Source organism: Lynx canadensis, chromosome A1 (assembly GCF_007474595.2).
Source record: "Lynx canadensis isolate LIC74 chromosome A1, mLynCan4.pri.v2, whole genome shotgun sequence".
Lineage (NCBI taxonomy): Eukaryota > Metazoa > Chordata > Mammalia > Carnivora > Felidae > Lynx > Lynx canadensis.
The window spans coordinates 133,325,208-133,340,687 of NC_044303.2; the positions used below are offsets into that span (position 1 = coordinate 133,325,208).

Genomic DNA, 15,480 nt, shown 5'->3' on the forward strand with positions numbered 1-15,480 from the left:
CACTCTTCTCCGGTAGAAGTCAGCAGTCTAAAACAAGGTGATTGAAGTAACACATTATGGGTTTTGTTGAATAGGTATTACCTAAGGAAAAGGGGCAAGAAATGTGAGAGTGGTTAAAATAATATATCATGAAATCTAAGCTGGATAGAAAAGAAAGTAAAACCTAGAGTGATTTTACAGGGAGAGTGAGAAATGAGAATAAGGAACTCAAAGTTTATGAACAATAATAGGGAAGTGAATGATTTGAAAGGACAAGTGTGTAGTGGTCAAGGAGGAGGAAGAGTTACAGAAGCCTAGGTCTTGAGTGTGACCATGGTTAGGAATCACATTGGTGAAATGCAGGTGGATACTGGAATGAGGAAATTGAGGAACTATGAAATTGTAGTGTTGAAGTGGGGAGGGGGGTGGTCTTCACACGTTGTTATCATTCAGGATATTGGCAGGTTTTAAGTGGAGAGAAAGACTGTAGGCAAACACTAGAATCTTCCATGAATATGCCAGGGTGATCAGTCTTAGTGGCTAAAATACAGAGAAAGTGATATTATCACCTGATACCCTGAATCTCAAAAGATGTGAGATTTATACTAAAGGGTAGAAAGTGTAAGTGACCAGAAGTTGGCAAGAATGAAAGGCATGGTGAAAGTTACTTATCTTAAGGTTCTGAAAAAGTTCTAGCGTAAGATTACTTTGGCATGATGTAAAAACAGTTAAGGGATTTCTGGCCTAGGCTGGTGATTAAAATTACTGCCTGGAAGTAGGTTGTTGCAGACTGCTTGGGTTGGCTTACCTTCCCAAGTCTACAACAGAAATCTATAGATATTCCTAGGAATTTGAATCACATTCCACAAACAAACAAAAACTAACTTTCTGATTCATTAGCTGTTGAGCAATGCCACAAAGTAATTAAAGAAAAAATTCTCTGGCACAAAAACAGACACATAGACCAATGGAATAGAATAGAAACCCCAGAACTAGACCCACAAACGTATGGCCAACTCATCTTTGACAAAGCAGGAATGAACATCCAATGGAAAAAAGACAGTCTCTTTAACAAATGGTGCTGGGAGAACTGGACAGCAACATGCAGAAGGTTGAAACTAGACCACTTCTCACACCATTCACAAAAATAAACTCAAAATGGATAAAGGACCTGAATGTGAGACAGGAAACCATCAAAACCTTAGAGGAGAAAGCAGGAAAAGACCTCTCTGACCTCAGCCGTAGCAATCTCTTACTCGACACATCCCCAAAGGCAGGGGAATTAAAAGCAAAAGTGAATTACTGGGACCTTATGAAGATAAAAAGCTTCTGCACAGCAAAGGAAACAACCAACAAAACTAAAAGGCAACCAACGGAATGGGAAAAGATATTTGCAAATGACATATCGGACAAAGGGCTAGTATCCAAAATCTATAAAGAGCTCACCACACTCCACACCCGAAAAACAAATAACCCAGTGAAGAAATGGGCAGAAAACATGAATAGACACTTCTCTAAAGAAAACATCCGGACGGCCAACAGGCACATGAAAAGATGTTCAACGTAGCTCCTTATCAGGGAAATACAAATCAAAACCACACTCAGATATCACCTCACGCCAGTCAGAGTGGCCAAAATGAACAAATCAGGAGACTATAGATGCTGGCGAGGATGTGGAGAAACGGGAACCCTCTTGCACTGTTGGTGGGAATGCAAATTGGTGCAGCCGCTCTGGAAAGCGGTGTGGAGGTTCCTCAGAAAATTACAAATAGACCTACCCTATGACCCAGCAATAGCACTGCTAGGAATTTATCCAAGGGATACAGGAGTACTGATGCATAGGGGCACTTGTACCCCAATGTTTATAGCAGCACTCTCAACAATAGCCAAATTATGGAAAGAGCCTAAATGTCCATCAACTAATGAATGGATAAAGAAATTGTGGTTTATATACACAATGGAATACTACATGGCAATGAGAAAAAATGAAATATGGCCTTTTGTAGCAACGTGGATGGAACTGGAGAGCGTGATGCTAAGTGAAGCCATACAGAGAAAGACAGATACCATATGGTTTCACTCTTACGTGGATCCTGAGAAACTTAACAGAAACCCATGAGGGAGGGGAAGGAAAAAAAAAAAAAGTTAGAGTGGGAGAGAGCCAAAGCATAAGAGACTCTTAAAACCTGAGAACAAACTGAGGGTTGATGGGGGGTGGGAGGGAGGGGAGGGTGGGTGTTGGGTATTGAGGGGGGCACCTTTTGGGATGAGCACTGGGTGTTGTATGGAAACCAATTTGACAATAAATTTCATATATTAAAAAAAAAAAAAGAAAAGAAAAAATTCTCGAACCAGGTAATGAAAACAAGGAAAAGCTGAAGACAAAAACTCGATTCCAATTGTTCATATTTGGTTTTGTGGTATTTAGTTTGGATATGAAATTAAAGTATGGTAAGAAGCCCAAAATAAGGACTAAAAATTAACAGTGTTTATGCTACTTTTGCATAAGTGTTCAAACTGACCACATATGGGTATTCCAGGAATTTCGTTTTTTTCTGTTCGCTAATTTTAGGTGCTTTTAATTCCTTTTGAGTAGGTATAGTCATTTTCTTTTAATTGGCAGAAAACAATTTGTGATTTGATCTTGTATTGCACAAACTTCTGTATGGTGATATATAATAGACAAATGGATTAATTTTTAAGCCTTAGATCTTAGTTGCCTAATTGAAAAACTGTAACAGCTGTTAAATCTTTACCTTTAATTGTATGTTGCATAGGAGGATATATAGTGTTGAGTTTATATTAGATTTTTAATTTTCCTTGCATTTTGATATAGAAAATATCTTGTAAGCACTTTACTTAAGTAAAGCTATATAAAATATCATGTTTAATGCAAGGATGTAATTACAAGGCTTCAGGGTAATCTTTTTTAGCTCAAAATAACTCACTTTGTCTTCACCTTCCTTTCCCCCATACATAATGAACAATATTGGAATTGGGAAGATTATTCTGAATGCAAAAACTTGGATGAAATAATTTATATATTACCATGTGGTATATGTATTGCCGAAGTGAGCACTGTTACCATGCTGTTTTTTGTAGGAAACTGCACACAGTCACCTTTCTACCCTGTTGTAATTGTTAGATTCTTATCAGGAACCCTTCTGGTAACAAGACACATTACCTTTAAGGAAGAAAAGATACATGATGAATATTGTAAAGAAATACTAGAATCGCAGCCTACTTCTTAATGTCGCATTTAATGCTGGTGGCGTTGACCAGTCTTAACTTAATGAATGTCATTCCTAAAGAAAGTTATAAACAAGTAGTAGCTTTTCATAATACTGTAAAATATAGTGGATTTTGTTTTTGTTTTTTGTTTGTTTTCCTCTAGTTATGTTCATATCAGATAATGAAAGTTTTAATCCTTCATTGTGGGAGGAACAGAGGAAACAGCGTGCTCAAGTGGCATTTGATTGTGATGAAGACAAAGATGAAAGGGAAGCACCTCCCCGGGTGAGTCCTGAAGAGAAAAACCTGATTGTTTTTCCCTCTTCCCTTTTTTTAATGATTTATTATTATTTACTTATATTCTAGAGATAAAGAATTCTGTTTTGAACAATTTTTTCTTTATGAGATTGAGAGTGTGGCAGTGACAAGTAGTGAATAATACGTTTCCAAGTTACTCATGAATGTAATTATTTTTACCTTATGTAAACTAGCTGAATCCCAGAAAGTGACATTAGGCTGACTTTGGAAGTACTTGGTTCTTGGCATATAAGATGTATATAATTGTAGGAGGTTTATATATGTCTGGGTAAATACCAGAAAACAACTGTTTGAAAGCCTAGTGATGGTATTGGCAATATCCACACCATAAATCTTAAAATGGAATATATTTAAGTCTGCTAAAAAAAAGTTTCAAAACATTAGTTAAATCTGTAACTATAAATTCTTTTACTATTGATAAAACCATGCTTTTATTGTGTCTAAAATGCTTTCAATGGCCTATTCTCTGTTTTTAAAGCTACCCCAGGAGCCAGATAACCAATGTAATTAAGATGCATTGTAGATTAAATTTTGAGGTTGATGTTAAAATATTTATCCATATTTCAAATTTCATTTATTTTATTTCCCTAGGAGGGAAATTTAAAGAGATATCCAACACCATACCCAGATGAACTTAAGAATATGGTCAAAACTGTTCAAACCATTGTACATAGATTAAAAGATGAAGAGACTTATGAAGATTCTGGAAAAGATTTGAAACCACATGAAGATCAGCAAGTTGTAAATAATGATGTGGGTGTGAAGGTTAGAAAACTCATTTTAAATTTTTTTTTTTTTTATTTGTTTTTAGAGATAGAACAGGAGCAGGGGAGAGGGGAAGAAGGAGGGAGAAAGAATCCTCAACAGGCTCCACGCTCAGTACGGAGCCTGACATGGGGCTCGATCCCACGACCCCAGGATCATGACCTGACTTGAAACCAAGAGTCTGACCCTCGACCAACTGAGCCACCCAGGCACCCCAGAAAACTCATTTTAAAGAAATTGACTAGGGGCACCTGGGTGGTTCATTCAGTCGAGCGGCCGACTCTTGATTTCAGCTCAGGGTCATCATCTCAGATCATGGGATTGAACCCCACGTCGGGCTCTACACTGAAAACACAGAGCCTACTTGGGATTCTCTCTCTCCCTTTCTCTCTCTGCCTCTCCCCTGCTCTCATTCTCTCTCTCCCTCTCTCTTTTTCTCTTTCAAAATAAGTAAGTAAACTGAAAAAAAAATTAAAAATAAAAGAATTGACTAAAACTTATTTCAAGCACTTTAAAACTTTAATAATTTATATAATGATTCTTTTTGTATACGCTATAATGTCCTCCCAGATTTAGGCTGTTCCCGGCTATTTGAAGTAAGAGCTGGAATAATTAGCAAACTCTCTAATTGCTATTCTTACCACTTCAGTATGGTTATAGGCTTTCCAGATGGGCAGGGTAGCATCAACATAACTTTTAAAAAATCTTGTCTGAATAAAAAATAAGATAACGAATATCCTTAAATTTATTGTTACGGAAATACTGTTTTTCCCCTGAGAACATTGACCCACCCTACCCAATTCTAATTTTAAATGTAATTGCTATGACAGACCATGGTACTTTCCTTGGGATGTTTCAGAAACCTAGACAAATCCTTAAAGTGTGTGTTCCTTTAATGGGCTTTTCTTTCCCACATTATATCACAGAAACAAAAGTTTTACCACATCACTAGAGTTGCTATATATTCTACATTCAGCAGAAAACAATCTAACCATCTTGATTTTGACCTTGCTGAGCTAAATGAACACCAGCTCTGCAGCCTTTGAGATGAAATGTAGCCTCAACTAAATTGTAGAGTTTAATGTGGTTCATGAAACTTTGGGGACCCCCTGCTCCCCGAATGCATATTTATCTGTGAGTGCTGCAGATTTCCATCTTTAAAGTTTCCTTGATTTATTCAGAATAGGAAGATGTTAAAATATTTATTTTTTTAATAATCTCTACGCCCACTGTGTATCTCACACCCACAACCCCGAGATCAAGAGTCACACTCTCTTCCTACTTAGCCAGCCAGGAGCTCCTACTTTTAAATTCTAATCTGAACTGTAGTAAAAAAATAGATACAAAGCTTTAAGGAATATGAATTCTTTATCTTTTCTTTTACTTAGACTTCAGAAAGTACCACTCCAGTGAGAATCAAAGCTGATGAAAGAGAAAAGTATATGATTGGAAACTCTCCACAGAAGACCAGTGAATCTGAAGCTGAGATTAGTCCTGGAAGTCTACCAGTGACTGCAAACACAAAAGCTTCTGAGAACTTGAAGCATATCGTTAATCATGATGATGTTTTTGAGGTATGGCTTTGTGATTATTCCCTGGAACAATTAGTTGTTAACAACTGTAAGAATTTAGTATTTCATTGTTGCTAACTAAAGATAGAAGAAAACTGATACTGAAAACAAAATATGCTAACTCATTTGCCATAAAGAAATCTCATGATGTGTGCTATAGTATCTCTCATTTATCACTTTGAACTTAAAATTTTCTACCTGCATTGCACTCAGATATTTACTATGTAAATTAGATCGTGGTGGTTCTATTCTAATTCTTTAAATACATAATAGCAGTTGCTTAACAATGAAACTTAACAATGAAAAGGTTACCATTGGTGTATTTAAATTATTTCACTCGTTAAGCATTTATCATTGCTTAATTGTGAAGTATTTTTTTTCTTGAATGTCTACGATTTTTAAAATTTCAGGGTAGTTAGCATACAGTGTTATATTAGCTAAGGGTGTACAATATAAAAAAAAATTTTTTTTAAATAAAAGGGACCCGGGGCACCTGTGTGGCTTAGTCAGTTGAGCGTCCAACTCTTAATTTCGACTCAGGTTATGATCTCACACTTCATGTGTTCAAGCCTCACCTCGGGCTCTGCGCTGCAGCATAAAATCTGCTTGGGATTCTCTCTCTAACCCTCCCCTGCTTGCACTCTCTCTCTCAAATGAATATTTTAAAAAGATAAAAGAGGGGCGCCTGGATGGCTCAGTCAGGCGTCGGACTTCGGCTTAAATCATGATCTCACAATTCGTGGGTTCGAGCCCCACATCGGGCTTTGTGCCTGACAGCTTGGAGCCTGGAGCCTGCTTTGGATTCTGTGTCTCCCTCTCTCTGTTCCTCCCCTGCTCGCTCGCTCTCTCTCTCTCTCTCTCAAAAATAAAGATTAAAAAAAAATTTTTTTAAGATGAAAGAGACTAATGTAAAAAAAATAAAGTGTACAATATGGTGATTCAACACTTCCATACACTATGTGGTGCTCATTATAACAAGTGCTCTCCTTAATCCCCATCACATATTTCACCCATCCCTCCTTTGACCTCCCTTCTGGTAACCATCAGTTTGTTCTCTGTAGTTGAGAGTCTGATTCTCAATTTGTTTCTTTTTTTTCCTTTGTTCTGTTTCTTAAATTCCATTTATGAGTGAAGTCATATGATATTTGTCTTTCTCTGACTTATTTCACTTAAAATTAATACTCTCTAGGTCCATCCATGTTGTTGCAAATAGCAAGATCTCTTTCTTTTTTCTGTCTAATATTCTGTTGTGTGTATATCTACTTCTTTATCCATTCATCTATCTACAGACACTTGGGCTACTTCCATATTTTGGCTATTATAAATAATGCCAAAAAACATAGGGGTGTATATATCTTTTCAAATTAGTGTTCTCATAGTCTTTGGGTAAATACCCAGTAGTGAAATTACTGGATCATATAGTAATTCTATTTTTAATTTTGGGAGGGAACTTCCATATTGTTCTCCACAGTGACTGTATCAGTTTGCACTCCCAACAGCAGTGCAAGAGGGTTCCTTTTTCTCCCCATCCTCACCAATACTTGTTGTTTCTTGCTTTTGATTTTAGCCATTCTGACAGGTGTGGTGATACTCCATTGTGGTTTTGATTTGCATTTCCCTGATGAAGAGTGATATTGAGCATCTTTTCATGTGTCTGTTGGCCATCTGTATGACCTCTTTGGAGAAATGTCTTTTAATGTTGTCTGCCCATTTTTTTTAATGTTTTTTTTTTTTAATGTTTATTTATCTTTGGGAGAGAGAGAGACAGAGTACGAGTAGGGGATGAACAGAGAGAAAGGGAGACACAGAATCCTAAGCAGGTTCCAGGCTCTCAGTTGTCAGCACAGAGCCCGATGCAGGGCTTGAACTCATGAACCACAAGATCATAACCTGAGCCAAAGTCACACGCTTAACAAGCAGGCGCCCCTCTGCCCATTTTTTAATCGGATTATTTGGGGGTTTTTTGGTGTTGTGTACATTTTTATATATTTTGGATACTAACCGTTTATCAGATGTTCATTTGCAAATATCTTCTTTCATTCAGTAGGTTGTCTTTTAGTTTTATTATTTGCTTTGCAGAAGCTTTTTATTTTGATGTAGTCCTAATGGTTTATTTTTGCTTTTGTTTCTCTTGCCTCCAGAGACATTATCTAGAAAAATGTTGCTATGGCCAATCTCAGAGAAATTACTGCCTTTGTTCTCTCCTAGGATTTCTCACATTTAGGTCCTTAATCCATTTTGAGTTTATTTCTGTGTATGGTTTAAAGAAGTGATCCAGTGTCATTGTTTTGCATGTTGAAGTCTACTTTTCCCAACACCATTTGTTCAAGAGACATTCTTTTTCCCATTGGATATTCTTTCTTGCTTTGTTGAGGATTAGTTGACTATATGACTGGGTTTATTGCTGGGTTCTTTTCTCTTCCGTTGATCTATGTTTCTGTTTTTGTGCCAATATCATACTGTTTTGATTACTGCAGCTTTGTGGTATATCTTGAATTCCAGGATTATTCTACTTCCAGTTTTGTTCTTCTTTATTTTATTTTGTTTGCTTTGTTTTAAGTAGGTCCCATGCCCAACGTGGGGCTTGAATTCCCAACCCTGAGATCAGGAGTCACATGCTCTATCACCTGAGTCAGCCAGGTTCCCCCATTCTTCTTTTTCAAGATTGCTTTGGCTACTTTGGGGTCTTTGAGGGTTCCATACAAATTTTAGGATTATTTGTTCTAGTTCTTTATAAACTGCTATTAGTATTTTGATATTGATTACATTAAATCTATAGACTGCTTTGGGTACCGTGGACATTTTAACAATATTTGTCCTTCCAATCCATGAGCATGGAATATCTTTCCATTTGTTTGTGTCATCTTCAATTTCTTTCATCAGTGTTTTTGCAGTTTTTAGAGTTAACCTCCTTGGTTAAGTTTATTCTTAGGTATTTTATTATTTTTGGAGCAATTGTAAGTGGGATTATTTTCTTAATTTATCTTTCTACTTCATTTTTAGTGTATAGAAATGCAATGGATTTCTGTATATTGATTTTATATCCTGTGGCTTTCTGAATTCATTTACCAGTTCTAGTAGTTTTTTGGTGGCGTCTGAGACTTTAAAGAGTCTTCTGGTGGATCAATAAAAGCTGTGACTTTTTTTTTTAACAGCTTGTTTGAGGTATAACTCACATACTATATAATTCACCCATTTAAATACAGGGTACTATTCAGTAACTATTGGCATACTAGAAGTTGTCCATCCTTCACTTGTAGAACATTTGTTACCCCAGAAAGAAATCCAATACTTCTTAGCCATTTCCCCACAACTTCTCTGTACCCCTGAGTCCTAGACATCTTATCTACTTTATCTGCCTCTGTAGATTTGGCTGTTGTTGGCATTTTATATTAATGATTTAATCATATGATAGCTAGTCTTTTGTAACTTTTCTTTAACTTAGTATTTTAGATTATCCATGTTATAACATATATCAATACTGTTTTATTGTATTGGTTCATTTTTTTATGTATCAGTTCACTTTTATGTCAGTAATACTCCATTGTAATTGTTAACAATGGATATTTTGGTTATTTCCACATTTTGGCAATAGTGCATAAAGCTATTGTGAATATTTGTGTACAAATTTTTGTGTCGGTATATATTTTCTTTTTTGTTAGATACATGCCTAAGAGTAGAATTGTTGAATCGTATGGTTACTCTGTGTTTACCCGTGTGAGAAACTGCCAGTTTTTCATAAGCGGCCACACCTTTTGTTTGTTTGCATTCCCCTCATATGCTGGTGGAAGTCATGTAAAACAGTAAAGCTCTAACTTTACAAAATAAAATTCTGGAGGGTTTTTGATTTATAGCTACATTGTCCACTATGTATCCACTAGTTATAAGTGGCTATTTAAATTTAAGTAAATAAAGAACTTTCCTTCTTAGTTTTACTAGCCTACATTTTAAGTGGTCAATAGCCACATGTCTAGCTAGTTAGTGTTTACCAAATTGAACTGCACAGATAGAGCATTTCTGTCATTATAGAAAGTTCTGTTGGAGAATAGTATACAAATAGTGATACTGTGGGTTTATAATAGCCTCTTTATTCCTGAAAATTTAAATGCATTCAAAGCACATCTGTCTTCAGGGTTATCCTTTGAGCTAATATTTACTACAAGAAAGAAACTTCGTGGTTTGTAAATGTATTTTGAATGGATCACATCTTTCAGTACACTTACTATATACATTGAACCTAATATAACAAAGTCTGTGAAAAGGTTATAAGGTTTGTTCCAGTGTACTTAATACTTCATTTAGTATAATTCTGTGTGTGAGGCATTGTGTTTGGAGCTTTGGTGGCAGAATGGATAAATGGGTATATAGAATATAATTAGGGTTAGACAATGCTGAGTGTATAAGAAAAATACTAAGTAATAAAAATATTAAGTGCTACGTAAATTTAGAAAAGAGATACTTTCTGGCTAGGAACAACCAAGAATGCTTTAGGGTGAAGGAAGCATTTAACCTATACCTTGGAATAGTTCATCTAACAGAAATAGGAGAACTGAATAAAGTGTGAAAGGAATAATGGTAGCATAAGAGTGGTGTTTGAGAAATATAGAAAAGAACATGTTTCATCTAGCTGAGCATATCAGGGTGGTGGAATGAAACAAAATTAGTACAGTAGATTGGGTCCTGATGATGAGGCTCTTGAAAGCCATGCTATGAATTGTTGTATAGTCTTTGAGGAGCCATGAAGGCCTTTTAGCAGAGCATTACTTGTGATAGAGCTATGTACTAGGGTTATCTGGCAACAGCTACTGAATTCTCCCAAGTTTGAGGGCTTTTTGAATAATAATAGTAGACCATGTGGACTGGAACTTAGTTGTCCAAATGTAAGAGATTTAGTATGGAAATATTCCTGACTGTAAGGAATGGGGGAGAGGGGACAGTCACATAACCATGTTTGAATGGATGATGATGCCATCAACTGAACTCGGGTGTTAAAAGAATAAACAGGCTTAGAAGGTCTAGTTTGTTTTTGGATATGTGGAATTTGAACACTTAACAGGTATCTTTAGCTTAGAAAAGAAACGAAAACGGGATTATAAATCAAATTATCTACATTACACATAATCATTGAAGAAAATGCAATATCCAAGGGGAAAGAGTAAGAAAGGGAAAAATAAATGCTAACTGCAGGAGGATTCATTGATTTGAGCACAAAAGACAGAAAGGTAGGAGGACATCTAGGAGGCTACAGCTCCCAGACACCCAGGTGTAGTATAATTCATGAAGAAGGAAGTCTGCTCAGCAGTTGAAAGTACTGCCCATGTCAAAGATTAGGACAGACCATTTGCCCTTCTTTCTTTTGCTCTCTCGTTTTTTGCATTCATTTTATCATTAAGTCCTGTTAGTGCCAAAATTTCTTTCAAATTCTTTATTTCTTTATCAGCTGTCATCACTGCCATTGGCTAAGGACAGATAAAGTTTTTTCATTAGGACTGTTAGGATAGCTAGATCCCTTTCTGCCGGTTTCTTTCTCTTCCCATATATTCTTAATACCAGAGTTACCATTTTATTTTTGTATTCTTTAAATGTTTATATATTTTTGAGAGATACAGCATAATTGGGGGAGGGGCAGAGAGAGGGAGACAGAATCCAACGCAGGCTCCAGGTTCTGAGCTCTGAGCTGTCGGCACAGAGCCCAAACCTTGACACAGGGCTTGAACCCACGAACCGTGGGATCATGACTTGAGCCGAAGTCAGATGCCCAACTGGCTGAGCCACCCAGGTGCCCCCAGAGTTATCATTTTAAAAGATAATCTCATGTTGCGAGTTCCTGGCTTGGCAATGTCCAGTAATGACCAACACATAATTTCCTACTCAGTCCAACCTAACTTTTCTGTCTCCTGCCAGTTATCTGAGCTCCAACTACATGGAGTTGACATGCTTTACATACCTTCTCTTATTTCCATGCTTTCCTCTGTTCAGAATGTCATTCCTGTCTTAACTCACCCTTCTCTTACTTCCACTTTTACTTTGTCTGACTATTCTAATTAGAAGTCTCTTTCCATTGTAGTACAGTCCTACAAATGGGATTTGGCAAACTATGTATGGCCTGTGGCCTATATCTGGCCCACTGCCTGTCTTTTATATGGCTTGCAAGCTAAGAACAGCTTTTATGTTATTAAAGGGTTGAATAAAAATCAAAAGAATATTTCACAACATGTGAAAAATTAGGTGAAATTCAGTTTTTCTGGCACATAGCCACAGTCATTTGTTTACATGTTGTCTGTGGCAAAGTTGTGCTACCGTGACATAGTTGGGTAGTTGAAGAGACTTTTAGGGCCCTTGAAGTGTAACATATTTATGATCTGGCATTTTTACTGAAATAGTTTGCTGACCCTGGTCCATGTCTTTATTATGTCACTTGTGAGTACCTAAAAGTCTTAGTACTTTTAACAGAACAGTTTTTAAGAATTTTTATTTATTTTCATCCTTAATTATGAATAATTTAACGTGCAAAAGATTTGTTTTTATATAGAGAGTATGCGCATTGTTAAAATTTTTGTATAAATGTTTGTTCACTACCAGGTCCTCCTCCCTCCCCTGCACCCCCTTTCACTTAGTAGCACTCAGTGGCAGATAATCTGGGATAGTTGCCAAATATTAGAGAAAAATTCATGGAGATTAATAAAAAATTCTGTCTTCAAATTGGGCAAAAATTGCCATGAATTCATTTTAATAGAAGAATACCTCAGTCCTTCTGATTCCTTGGAACCTGATAATTTTAGAATAAATTTGAGAAATTCGGAAGGGACTTTTTTTGGAGCACCTTCGCTAAACAAGTTTTTCTAAGACAGGGATTATGTTTTATTCATTTTTGTATTTGTAGCACTTGACATAGTAACAGCACATAGTAATCATTAATACACTTGAATTAAGGCCTACCACGGAATTTTATCCCATAGCCATTCGACATATTGTTAATAATTACCATAGTTTTATTGCCATATCTTGAAAAATTTAAGTCATATACTAGTTTTAGTCAATATTACCATAAAAAAGTTTCATCCATGTTCTAAATATTCTTTTCTCTTTGAAGTTCTTATGAGTTAATATGTATTCATTTAAAGAAACCAAAATTTATTTAAATATTTTCTTTCTTTTTTCTTTACATAAGGAATCTGAAGAACTTTCTTCTGATGAAGAGATGAAAATGGCAGAGATGCGACCACCGTTAATTGAAAGCTCTATTAACCAGCCAAAAGTTGTAGCTCTTAGTAATAACAAAAAAGGTTAGATATTGAAAGCACTAGGAATAGAAATGGGCTGGATTTATCAAATTTATAAATTTTTTTGAAATAAATTTCACTAAATATCATTATGTTACTTAAAACACTTTTTAGAAACAATTTTTAAAACGTGCTTTTTTAAAAGTTCTGTTCCTAATCTTCCTAGTTTTTAAAGAAGAATATTGTTAGATTTTTTTTCTTTTACCTCATACAAGTTTACTTATAAGGTCATGGGCTTCACAGGCACACAAAACTGGATTATGATTCCATTTCTGCCACTTACTTACCATGTAATCCTTGAGCTACTTAATTCTATCCATATGAAGTTACCTGACTTGACATACGCTGAGGCTAATGAAGGACTTTATGAGTATCAGATGTACTAGATTATTCATTGTACTCAGATCTAGCACTGTATCTGATGTAGAATAGCTGCTTATTGTTATTTTTCTGTCCTAGAACTCTTTTTTAAACCATTCCCACACCCTAGCCATTTTTCACGTAACACAGAATCTCAGGCCCTTCTTAGAAATGAAAGGGAATTTGAAGGGTATCTATCCTTTCCTTTCATCCTTGCCTCACTCCTCCCCATAAGTGCCTGAACTGGTCTGTAGTATCTCTACCAAATATTTATCCAGCCTTTGCCTTTATGGCGTTAATGAAACTTACTATCCAGCTGGCCCTTAGATAGTTTAGGTTTCATGATAATAGTGGTAGTGATATTTGAGTACTTAGTAGTTGTTGCTTATTACTATGCTAAATATTTTACATATTACTTTCTAACTGTCACAATGAGGTAGAAGAAGAGGAATATGTCTAGGAAAGAACTTACCTGCCATCTTGTTTAACGATATTTTAAAAATTAAAAACCTAGCACCCAAATACCTTAAAATTGAAGATCCTGAGCCCTATGTACTATTACTGACAACTGTAAACACAAATTCAGACTAATTGAACTGTGTTCCTTTTGGAACAAAAAAAATATTTTTAATTCATACAATCTCCTATTTCTGTGTCTATATATACAGTTTCTATGATTTGGGTAGAATTGCATTAGTTAAAAACAGCCTTTAGGGTTGTAAAAATACTGTTATTATCTTCTTTTGTTTTGTTTTTAAGTAAGCTCTGTGCCCAACTTGGAGCTTGAAGTCCTGACCCTGAGTTCCACAGTCGCGTGCTCCACCAACTGAGCCAGCCAAGTGCCCAAGTTATTATCTTTTCATTATTACTTAAAAAAAAAATAATACTTTTTAATGTACCTGTCTATAATGGAGTATAAATATTGTCTATTTCTGTTTATATAAAAAAAAAGCCATTTCATATATTGATAGTTTATTTTTCATATGCAGTTCTTTGAAATGGCTTAAAAACAGGAAAAGAGAGCTGACCTTGTGAAAACTCCTTGATTGGTAATTTTTTTTAATTGACTGTATTGCTCATTTTATTTTCAGGATAGATCAAAACGGTTGCATACATGTATGAAATAATTTCTTCCCCGGATAAATTTACCTAAGCTGTGAACTATACTATTTATTCTTTATTTTTATGACTTTTTAAAGTAATGAATGTGGGGGCACCTGGCTGGCTTAGTCAATAGGGCATGCAAGTCTTGATCTCTGGGTTGTGAGTTCAAGCCTCACATTGGGCATAGAGCCTACTTTCAAAAGACAATTGTAACTGAGTGGAAGAGCCATAGTCACTAAAATTAATTGATGTCCTTAGAAAAACATTGTGTAATATCATCTTGCCAGTAGTAAAAACTAAATCAAATTGTCGGTAACCTTAACATATATTTGTCAAAAACTAATGGTATTACGAGTTTTAAATTCTTTAATCTTTGTGTGTATTAGGACTGAATTTTCAAAAGTGGCTTTGGTTGTCTTTATCCCTATAACTTTTTATATATTTGAACCAGTACAATATAAATGCCATTTGTCTTCACTTCAAAGTATTAAACACAAATTCTTAGTGACTTTATCAACGGCTTAAGTTTTTTTGTTTCAGATGATACAAAGGATACAGATTCTTTATCAGATGAAGTTACACACAATAGCAATCAGAATAACAGCAACTGTTCTTCTCCATCTCGGATGTCTGATTCAGTTTCTCTTAATACTGATAGTAGTCAAGATACCTCACTCTGCTCTCCAATGAAACAAACCCATATTGGTGGTATTAATTCCAAAATCAGGTTTGTGATATCTTAACAGAATAATTTTTTTGTACAATAGAGATAATAAGGCAAATCAATATATGGACTAAAACCAAAGATTTCACAAATTAATATTATAGAAGTAGATCAGGTAGTGTATGGTTTCTTCTCCATTTTATTA

The 15,480-nt window shown here is 35.5% G+C and overlaps 1 protein-coding gene across 11 annotated transcripts in view; it reads left to right on the forward strand.

Moving 5' to 3' along the window:
- Positions 1 to 15,480, forward strand: part of ERBIN (erbb2 interacting protein) — a 128,083-nt gene that overhangs the window by 94,086 nt on the left and 18,517 nt on the right. For all 11 annotated transcript variants that reach the window (XM_030322159.1, XM_030322204.1, XM_030322167.1 and 8 more), the window contains exons 16-20: positions 3,374 to 3,495; positions 4,120 to 4,293; positions 5,682 to 5,867; positions 13,036 to 13,150; positions 15,152 to 15,338. In XM_030322159.1, coding sequence (XP_030178019.1) covers positions 3,374 to 3,495; positions 4,120 to 4,293; positions 5,682 to 5,867; positions 13,036 to 13,150; positions 15,152 to 15,338 — 784 coding nt within the window. The remainder of the gene's footprint in view (positions 1 to 3,373; positions 3,496 to 4,119; positions 4,294 to 5,681; positions 5,868 to 13,035; positions 13,151 to 15,151; positions 15,339 to 15,480) is intronic.